Source organism: Lathyrus oleraceus, chromosome 4 (assembly GCF_024323335.1).
Source record: "Lathyrus oleraceus cultivar Zhongwan6 chromosome 4, CAAS_Psat_ZW6_1.0, whole genome shotgun sequence".
NCBI lineage: Eukaryota > Viridiplantae > Streptophyta > Magnoliopsida > Fabales > Fabaceae > Lathyrus > Lathyrus oleraceus.
The window spans coordinates 402,627,055-402,637,322 of NC_066582.1; the positions used below are offsets into that span (position 1 = coordinate 402,627,055).

Genomic DNA, 10,268 nt, shown 5'->3' on the forward strand with positions numbered 1-10,268 from the left:
TTACAACAACTCCAACAATAACAAAAAGAAGAAGAAGAAGAAGAAGAAGAAGAAGAAGAAGAAGGTGGCAATGTTTCTGGATGAAGAAGATATGCCTCCTAGTGAGCGCAATAAAGCTATGATTCTGAAGCATACCGGTGTTGCCCAACAGTCATCCAAGGCCTCTGACACACTCATTCCTGGTAAGTCTCCTACGGAAAGAACTCTTTTCGTTTATGATACTAATATTTATGAAAGTGTATTACCAATACCACCACATCCATCTTCATCTCATAACACTTTGACCATTCCAAATCCAATTCCACAACCACCACCCAAAAATATAACCATTCTAGAACCTGTTACAAAAACTCCTATAGTGTCTAAAAATCAGTTACAACAACTCCAACAATAACAAAAATCACAAACACCACCTCATCCAATTTGTTCATCACCCATTACACCACCATCTCAAAGTGTTTCTGCTCCCCAATCTCAAAATCCAAATGAAATACCTAAAAAATCTCCTTCGAGAGATTCTGGTGACCAAAGCTTATTCAACTTCGAACCAGAGCATGATGCATCTGATTGTGATGATGTTGAACAATATTCAGACCTTCCCTCTCTTGTCATTCCAAATGTTTATGGACCATACTTTAACCCCAACATCACTGATATATTTTTCTGTGATTACCCTGTACAAAAAATTTCATCAAAATATATGGTTTTGTCATCATAAAAAATGGGGAGATTGTTAGAACAAGATTTGGTTAGGCATTTATACCTTTGAATTTTGATGATAATAATGTAGTATTTGTGTGAGAATAATGTTGGTACTCTAATGGTTTGTTATTGTGTAGCTTTAACAGCCATTTCTGATTCTTAATTTATGACGTGCAACATCATCAGTTTATGAACATTTTTTATGAAATTCGCTTATGCGTTTAATCACTCATGAGAAGTTCTGAAAGACGTTATGTTGTTGCTGCAATATTCTTTCTGCTTCTATGTTGATTCACTCTTAAGAAGTTCTGAAAGACGTTATGTTGTTGTTGCAATATTCTTTTTGCTTTTGTGCTGATTCACTAATGGGAAGTTTTGGAAAGACGTTATGTTGTTGTTGCAATAATCTCTTCGCTTTTGCTTCTGGATGTGACTCTGATTATCAAGCTTTTGAAATTTTATCACTTAGCTGAAGATTCTGAAGATCTCAAGCCAGATGTTGACGCTATCAAGGTTCTGACTGAAGATTATGAAGTTTTGTTAATTAACTAAAGACTCTGAAGATCTCAAGACAGACGTTGACATGGTTAAGTTTTTGACTGAAGATTCTAAAGATTCTGATTTCAGTTTTTTGTTTCTTCTCTTCATGCTTCATCAACTTTTCATCGGAAGCCAATAAATTTGAAGATAAGATCAAAGTAGATACGTGATTAAATAGTATATGGTGCAAATCAGAAATATTTCTTCCACTCCTAAAAAAGTGGGCGAAGAATAGTACTATTCTTCACTCTTGTCACTAATCTGCTAGTGGATAGCTGCTTTTTTGGTATTGCCCTCAAACAGTCTCTTTTTTAACCCATATAAGTAGGATTTTGAGAGTTGAAGAAATTTTCTGCAGAATTTTTTCCACAACAAATTTTATAAAAATACATGAAATTTATCATTTCCTACGAATATACTTGTGATTTTTTTCTGTAGGTAATAATATTCAAATCTTAATTTTCTAACTCATTTTCTGAGTGAAATCATATAAACAATATGAGATATATATATATATATATATATATATATATATATATGATGAATCTAGAAGTTAACTTATGGCCAATAGTATTTTTATGTATTTTTAGGGTTTCAGATAAATATTTAGGGAATGATGAGCAACCACTATTCTAAAAACACATATAAAATTCTAATTGGGTGTTGCACATTACATCCTAAGTAATTCTTTTAAACTTTATGTTTATAAATATCATTGTTTGGAAATTAACCTGTCATGATGTTCATATGATTTCGCAAAAAAAACAAACTAAAAGGGTGTGACCAGGTTAACATTCAAATACTATTACTTGCAGAAAAATTATAGGAAATGATAAAATTTTGCTATCACTGCGAAATAACAATCTACGGGAAATTTCAAAGTAAAATTCTTAGGTTTTATAGAAAATTTTGTATAAAATCTTAATGTCTAAAAGTTAACTTTTAGATGCACACAGTTCTATTTTGAATGACTAAACCTACATAACAACTATATCTATAAAAAATGTTAACATATTAGCAAAACTATGGAATTTATAGAAAAAAAACTCCAAGGTGTCACTAGAAGATAATTTTCAGATGTGAGTGACTGATTCAAAAATTGATAAGATTTTAAGGAAATATATGTAGGGTGTATTAAGCAACCTTTTTAAATTCAAATTATAATTTGAGGCCCAATTTAGCTCGTTCTGAGGAGGCCCATTTTTCACCATCTCTCTTCCCTTGTATCGGACACAACACGTTTGTGTCGCAGCAAACTCAACTCAACTCGCCGTTGAAAGCAAAACCCAGCCGGAAAACATATACGGAGTTCGTCGTCGGCCGCCTAAAACAGTGAGCTACTCCAACTTTTCGTTTTTTTTAATTTATATTTCTGTTTAGAATTTTCCTATCCCCCTTTTCGTGCGCGCCGGAGGATGCATTTCACCGCGATTCGCGGCCGCGAAAGGAAATTCACCTGAGCTCCACTTCGCACCACTATTCCGTTCATAAGCGACACAATTTACAGATAACGTATTTTCACAATACTGGTTTGAAATGTCATGTAACAAAACAAGATGAATGACATTTCTATATTCATTTTGAAATTTAGTTCTAGAAGTATTTACTCTATGTTTATAATTTATTTATTATTGTTGTTCTACAGAGCAAGATTAGAATCAAACAGGTGTGTGATGGCTGGCTACATTATCAGACGAGCATTATCGTGCCGTAATTTGTTTCGCCTACCAACCTGTGCTCTACATGTTTGTGAAAATTCCCCTGTTAAACTTTGCATATCTGATGCTAGCACTAGAGTCGTTACTCTTCCAACTGTGCTTAATTATGTTTCTGTTTAGATTGGGCCTAGCCATAAAGATACCCTTAGATTCGGTCGGATTCGGTTTTCGACGGGCCCAAAACCAATCTCCGAATCCGACTGCACAAACCCGTAAAAACCTCTTGCTACTTTCCGACCTAACCCACCAACCGACTAAACCCGAACGGTGTCTCAAATTTTGGATCGGAACGGTCGGATACCGTCGGGTGGTTGCATTATGTCCACCCCTAATGAGATGTATGAAACAGGTGTGGTTTAGGTAAAAATACAACACATATTTCAATCCTAATGGTGTTTGAGGATTCCACCCTATTTGCATTTTGCTGTTGTTTAATTTTGTCATCGGTCGGTAATTAACTACAATTTGTTCTTTATCACAAAAACTGTCTCCAATACCGTATCGGCACCTTCCAATACCGTTTTTGCGATAACGACCATTCTTTAAAACCTTGATCCCAACACTCAGATTTGACATGTTTTTGGCTTTTTAGTTGCTACCAGCGAATGAAATACTTATGTTTTTGACTTTTTGGCTTTTTAGGCAATAACGGTATTGTGAAACATGGGGCTATTTAGGACTGTTGTTAAAGAAGCATGGGAGAAAACATTCTTATTTACAAAGTTCTTATGCTTTTTACATGTTACCGACAATTATCTGGTTGACCCTGTTAAGGTACGCATGGTTCCTCCTTCAACTTGTTGCAAATTCTTTTTTCATGATTAATAACTTGACAGTTCCAATGCTGCAGATCTACGGTCCTAGCATGCTTCCTGTAATCGATTTGAATCCAAGCCTCTTTCTTGGTGAAAGGATAACACCTCAATCTGGTAAAGTTACTCACAGAGATATTGTAGTCTTCCGCTCACCTCAAAACCCTAGAAGAACTGTCACAAAGCGTGTGATTGGATTAGAGGGCGATACCATTACTTACGTCTCTAATCCCGAAAACAACGATAACGATAAGCATGAGACAGCTGTGGTATGGTCAATTTGTTATAAAAAACAAATCCCATTTTGGTTGCTTTTTCTGATTTGTATTTTGGGGATTATTTTGCTAGTAGTTTGAAGTTACTTCTTGCTAAAGTAACTGGTTTCAGAACTGGCACTGCTTTGGCTTCATTGTTTTTAGCTTATTATTTTCTTGTTTATAAAGTTTAAAATTTAGCCATCTTTTTATTTGCTGAATGGATTATATAGATTTTGTTTTCTAAGTACCTTCCTTATTTCTGTAGGTTCCAAAGGGTCACGTTTGGGTACAGGGGGATAACAAATATAATAGCACTGATTCTAGACATTTTGGTCCAATTCCTTATGGCCTTATTGAGAGTAAGATATTCTGGAAGGTAAGTTTGTGTATATGCTCTGAAGTCACACACACTCATATACAAGCCTCCACTTCCTTTTTTCCTTCATTTCCTTTCATCATTTCTACCTAATCTTTTCATGTTTTATCTCAAGGTATTTCCACTTGAAGATTTTGGATCGTTCTGGAGAAAATGATTCGAAGCTCTCAATCATGTAAGTTACAAATTACAATCTCGAATAACTTGTTTGTTTCATTTTGAAAGGGAAAACAATACCTTTATGGACTCTGTCCAACCATTTTCTTTGCGAATTGGAGCTCACTTGCTAAAAATTGGTATTTTAATCACCTACTATTCAAAGTGTTACATTTTTTTTGTTACTTGTATAAAAAGTTAACCTTTTACTAATTAAGTATTCATTTGTTGCCTTTGGAAATCGAATAGAAGACATGATAGTGGATGATGACTGATATTTACTGCCTGTTTCGAAACAGGGCAGACTCAACAGTTTTTATGGACAAAGGCAAACTATGATGTGAGGTCTATCATTTAAAGATAAATAACTTATTACACAAATATCTATATAGACTTTTGATTTAGTGGTAAGCTTGCATTTTGATAAAACTGGTAACCTGGGTTTGAATCTCAAATCTCAGAGCGTTGATACAATTTTCATAGAACTTAGTGAACTCAGGACAGGGTTGATCCTGCGATTTTCAAAGAACCTTCACCCCGACAGCCAAATCTATTTTATAATTCAACGCCCAGGTAGCACATTTTGTTGTTTAAGCTCATCCACCATTTGCTTACATTTGGTCTGCTGAAAGAACTTGTGTAGTCCTATTGTAAACGTATGTGCATTTGAAGAATGGTCTTGGATTAAGGATCCTGCTGATATATGCGATGGTTGAATACTTTCACTCATTAATTTTTCTTTTATGATGATAACTCTTTGCTTACTTTTGAAAGTGTAAATCTTCAGTTTGTTAGAATAGGGAAAAACTAGAAAGCATCTCTATTATACAATCACAGGGTTTACTGAATGTTATTGTAAAAAGTGTTTCTAATGTATTCCAATATTATTGCACAATCCAGTTGTTAATATGTTTGAGTAAAGCAAATTCTATCCTAATGTGTCATATTATAACAAACCAAAAAAGTATATACGTTGATGTAGTTTGATGTGGTTGTTACAAATTTTTTGAAATTATGCATTTTCACTTTTTAACTTCTACCTTTTATTTATACTAGAAATCTGAAATAAAAAGATGTCATTTTATTAATGGTAATGCTCTGCAACTTAGTCATATTAAAAAAAGACTGACCTATACACTTGTTCATTTATAAACGCATGTTTATTTTTTGCACATTTAAATTTTTTTCAATTTATATTCATAGAGGAGTAATTTACTTTCACTTAGAAAGTTCATTCAAATTTAACTTGTTTTCTTCTTTAAAGTTCAAATTATTTTATTTTTAGAAACATTTTGCATTCAAATGATTTACCTCCACATTACAACAACTTTTAGTTCATTTCAAAGACAAAAGCTCACATATTTAAATTCATTTAATTAATATGAACTTCAAACAAATTCATATTTACTTTTAAACTAGTGTGCATATACATTAAATGCTTCAAATATTATTTTGAAGTTATTATTCAAAATCTGTTATGTTTCATTTTTAAATCACTCCGCATATGCATAAACGCTTTGAATCTTACTTTATTTATTCAAAATCTCATAAATATTTTATTCGTTGGTAGATTCATATTTCAATAATAAAAAAATCAACAAAGTAAGGTTTACTAAATTGAAATAACACTTTTATTTAAGTAAACTATATCACATAATCCATTGATGACAAAATAGTTACACCAATTAACGTGTTAAAATAAAATCCAGTTATAATGTTAAATTTACAAAATCACTAATGACTACATAATATATTTGGCTACATCAAATTTAATCATTAAATTAATCTTTTGATCTCAATTCTAGATAGCAAAGACCTCTGCCAATGGAAAAATCAAGTCTTAAAAAAGCTGGTAAAATAACAGGCTTGATGCCAACATATCCTACCGAAAATTCATGATTTTCAGCTTCTGCTATAGTGTATAATTATTTGTATTTATATCCTCACCAAAATCTCTACACATCACTATGAAAACAGACAAGGGAGTAGCAACCATGAACAAAAGATGGTTGATCAAACACAACATAGCAGTCTAGACCAACACCACAGCTCGAAACCCACGGGTCGAGAACGAGATTTTTCTTTTTTATCTTCAAATATTGCTAGATTAACAAAATAGTACATAAATATAATGACTAGTTGTATGATACTCTATTCAGCTTAAGCTTAGACCAGATAAAATTTCAGGCCCTAGCAGATTAAATGAGATGAAGCAGTGAAACCTCAGCAAAATCTAGAATAAAACCGCATCTCAACCTTGACTAATTTCCTTCTCTTTTGCCTTGCATATATCTTCCGCAGTCTTGATAGATTTTTTTGTCAAGTCATCAACCTGAAGGTAGAAAAAAAATATACCAGAAATCAAATTTATGGAGCTATAGAATCTTGTCGCTGCAATTGTTGCACTCTAAGCATATATATCTTACTTCTTTCTCCAATCTTTTTATGTCATCCTTGGGAAGACTGGAGTTCAGTTTCTTAATGGCATCCATTGCCTGTAAAATCAACACCTTTAGTCACTGTATGCAGATAATTAAGCTAAACCATGAAGAAAAAAATGCTGTCCATATGACGATCCTGCTATTGCATTTTTTTTTTCATTTTTAAAAAATGAATGAACATACTTAGGATAAACGGATTGGGCTTACAGGATGAATGGTATGACAATTAAGCACCAAAGGGCAAGGGCATATTTGAAAATGCATCAGTATTTGAAAATGCATCAGAATGCCGATAACATTTATGCATTTAAAAGCAGTTTATGTCAATGACTAACCACAACAACAACTAAGCATTATTCCATTATTCCACTAAGTGGGATCGGCTACATGCATCAACTTTTGTCATAATGTTCTATCCAGGACCATGCTTTTACCCAAATCGTTAATCTCAAGATCTTTCTTAATGACTTCTGTTATAGTTTTTCTAGGTCATTCGTCTACCTCTAGTTGTTTGACAGTGACTAACCTAAAATGAAAATCACTTAAAATAGACATTCAGATCAAGGGAGAACTCTATCTTTCAGCAACTACCCTTTCCTTAATGATTTGCTTAGATTTCTAAAAGGCAGCAAATCCAACGGGGGGAAAAAGAAGTCAAGAAATAGCAAAGACACACCACACCTTTTGTCGAGCTCTTCTAATGCTTTGCCGAGTATCCTCGCAAGATTTAGTCACCAACTTATTCATAGCCTAAAAAATATCAAACAAAAGGGTATAGAGGCAGGCTGTGGCTATCAAACAAAGAGAAGAATGTTGAGTATGAACCATATACAAATATAAATGGAGTGTAATTAACAATACCTGCACGTGCTCTTTGGTCAATCTGGTCATTTAAGGTTGGAGAAATAAATTAGTCAATTCACTCTAACAGGTATGACGAGTAACTGAATAAAAATAGAATAAGAGCTTACGGTGGAATGACAGCAATCAATCTTTCACCATCTGTTTTAGGATTTAATCCCAATGGAGATGAAACAATGGCGTTCTCTAATTGTTTAAGTGTCTGCAAAAGTTAGTTATGTCATGTGATAAGCAAAAGTAGTGCTGGTTTACTTATAAGTTATAACGTTACAAATAGCAAGCATATTTGAACTTGTAAGATAAAGTACCTCTGGATCATAAGGATTAACAGATAAGGTTTTTTGATCGAGTACGGAAACAAGAGCAATCCGATTCAAAGGCATCTTGACACCGCCAGTTTCTACAATAATGTGATCAAGCATTCCTGTAGATACATACATACTATACATGTTCAACATTTATGTGTTGAGTATTAAGCCTTCAAAGACACATAAGATTTATGAAACATGACAACATACCAGCGGATGCTCTTCCTGTTCGTAGTTTGCTTAGTTCAACGGATAATGCAGCCATTGCAGACTCCATCTGTGAGGCAGCAGAAGCCTTAATGGTAGGACCCACGTTTGGTGGAACCTCAACTGTACTAACACCCCCTTCATCCTCTAAAATTGCATAAGCAAATAATCATTAAAAAAACCAACTTTACATTATTTGGATTCCACACACTAACTACATAACACAATTATTGATCTTGAACCAACATATCAAATTGATGGCCGAGATCAATTCATGTGTGTAACTGCGTGCGTGTGTGTGTGTGTTTTTTTAAGGAAGGAATTTGAATCCTAACATGTTATGCACACGCACACTGACTTACTCGACTTTCGGCCTTTGGCAAAGGACCTACGACTTTCGCTGATAAAATTAGGCACAGTTGGAAGAGTAAAGACTCTAGAGCTAGCATCAGATATGCAAAGTTTAACAGGGGAATTTTCACAAACATGTAGAGCACAGGTTGGTAGGCGAAACAAATTACGGCACGATAATGCTCGTCTGATAATGTAGCCAGCCATCACACACCTGTTTGATTCTAATCTTGCTCTGTAGAACAACAATAATAAATAAATTATAAACATAGAGTAAATACTTCTAGAACTAAATTTCAAAATGAATATAGAAATGTCATTCATCTTGTTTTGTTACATGACATTTCAAACCAGTATTGTGAAAATACGTTATCTGTAAATTGTGTCGCTTATGAACGGAATAGTGGTGTGAAGTGGAGCTCAGGTGAATTTCCTTTCGCGGCCGCGAATCGCGGTGAAATGCATCCTCCGGCGCGCACGAAAAGGGGGATAGGAAAATTCTAAACAGAAATATAAATTAAAAAAAACGAAAAGTTGGAGTAGCTCACTGTTTTAGGCGGCCGACGACGAACTCCGTATATGTTTTCCGGCTGGGTTTTGCTTTCAACGGCGAGTTGAGTTAAGTTTGTTGCGACACAAACGTGTTGTGTCCGATACAAGGGAAGAGAGATGGTGAAAAATGGGCTTCCTCAGAACGAGCTAAGTTGGGCCTCATTATAATTTGAATTTAAAAGGGTTGCTTAATACACCCCATATATTTCCTTAAAATCTTATGAAATTTTGTGACACCTTGAAGTTTTTTTCCTTGTAAATTCCATAGTTTTGCTAATATTTTAACATTTTTTATAGATATAGTTGTTATGTAGGTTTAGTCGTTCAAAATAGAACAATGTGCATCTAAAAGTTAACTTTTAGACATTAAGATTTTCTAAAAATTTTCTTATAATTTGTCAGTTTGTTTTAGCTTTTTTTAAAAATGATTTTTATAGTGTTATATATTTTAGTGTAAAAAGAATTTATAAAGAAAATTTTTATAAAAGCTTCAAATGATAATTTGGTTTGAATAGTTATTCTTAAAATATTATTTTAGATATTTTATCCTTTTATCGAAAAAAAAATTTAGATATCAAATTTTTAAAAAATCACTTAAATTTAAAGCTATTTCAAATAGTTTTTTATAAAAATCATTTTTAAGATACAACTTTTTGAAAAAACTGTGATTTTGACTATGTTTTGATCTTCAATAATGTATATTTATGTTATAAAATGAACAATTCAATCTTTTAATTTATAAAAAAAAAATTAGAAAAATTTGTAATATTTTAAAAAATATTTTTGTAGAATCCATTTTCAAAAATAAAAAGAAAAAATCTATTTTTTTAAAGTTAAAACAAACTGGCCCTTTGGGTTATTTTGCAGTGATAGCAAAAATCTGCGAATTTTATTTTGAAATTTCCTGTGGATTATTATTTTGCAGTGATAGCAAAAATCTATCATTTCCTATAATTTTTTTTTGCAAATAATAGTATTTGGATGTTA

General features: G+C 33.0%; 2 protein-coding genes across 7 annotated transcripts; one reads left to right on the forward strand and one right to left on the reverse strand.

The window, feature by feature from the left end:
* Nucleotides 1–2,410: 2,410 nt before the first annotated feature.
* On the forward strand, nucleotides 2,411–5,456 carry LOC127075682 (uncharacterized). 6 transcript variants are annotated; one of them, XM_051017140.1, is made up of 7 exons: nucleotides 2,411–2,574; nucleotides 2,888–2,987; nucleotides 3,603–3,734; nucleotides 3,811–4,041; nucleotides 4,295–4,405; nucleotides 4,521–4,580; nucleotides 4,861–5,456. In XM_051017140.1, the coding sequence occupies exons 3-6, from the start codon at nucleotides 3,624–3,626 to the stop codon at nucleotides 4,560–4,562; spliced, it is 495 nt and encodes a 164-aa protein (XP_050873097.1). In that variant the 5' UTR covers nucleotides 2,411–2,574; nucleotides 2,888–2,987; nucleotides 3,603–3,623; the 3' UTR covers nucleotides 4,563–4,580; nucleotides 4,861–5,456. The 6 variants fall into 6 exon arrangements, 5 of the variants coding, with proteins under 5 accessions (XP_050873097.1, XP_050873098.1, XP_050873099.1 ...); XM_051017141.1 differs by having other exon boundaries at nucleotides 2,888–2,908; XR_007786630.1 differs by lacking the exon at nucleotides 2,888–2,987 and having other exon boundaries at nucleotides 2,414–2,574; nucleotides 4,521–4,701; nucleotides 4,811–5,456.
* Nucleotides 5,457–6,386: 930 nt separating this feature from the next.
* LOC127075681 (uncharacterized) lies at nucleotides 6,387–9,433 on the reverse strand. The gene is made up of 9 exons (XM_051017138.1): nucleotides 9,278–9,433; nucleotides 8,741–8,964; nucleotides 8,382–8,525; nucleotides 8,172–8,287; nucleotides 7,974–8,065; nucleotides 7,864–7,885; nucleotides 7,684–7,752; nucleotides 6,988–7,056; nucleotides 6,387–6,893 (listed from the first exon to the last, which is right to left on the reverse strand). The coding sequence occupies exons 2-9, from the start codon at nucleotides 8,934–8,936 to the stop codon at nucleotides 6,813–6,815; spliced, it is 789 nt and encodes a 262-aa protein (XP_050873095.1). The 5' UTR covers nucleotides 8,937–8,964; nucleotides 9,278–9,433; the 3' UTR covers nucleotides 6,387–6,812.
* Nucleotides 9,434–10,268: the final 835 nt, after the last annotated feature.

Excerpts from the sequence above, each read along its gene's own strand:
- LOC127075682 (XM_051017140.1), top strand. The coding sequence starts at position 3,624 with ATGGGGCTATTTAGGACTGTTGTTAAAGAAGCATGGGAGAAAACATTC. Across the intron at positions 3,735-3,810 it reads ATCTGGTTGACCCTGTTAAG|ATCTACGGTCCTAGCATGCT; the intron begins GTACGCATGGTT and ends CCAATGCTGCAG. Across the intron at positions 4,406-4,520 it reads AGAGTAAGATATTCTGGAAG|GTATTTCCACTTGAAGATTT; the intron begins GTAAGTTTGTGT and ends TTTTATCTCAAG.
- LOC127075681 (XM_051017138.1), bottom strand. The coding sequence starts at position 8,936 with ATGGCTGGCTACATTATCAGACGAGCATTATCGTGCCGTAATTTGTTT. Across the intron at positions 8,066-8,171 it reads TTAATCCTTATGATCCAGAG|ACACTTAAACAATTAGAGAA; the intron begins GTACTTTATCTT and ends TAACTTTTGCAG. Across the intron at positions 7,753-7,863 it reads TGACCAAAGAGCACGTGCAG|GCTATGAATAAGTTGGTGAC; the intron begins GTATTGTTAATT and ends GATATTTTTTAG.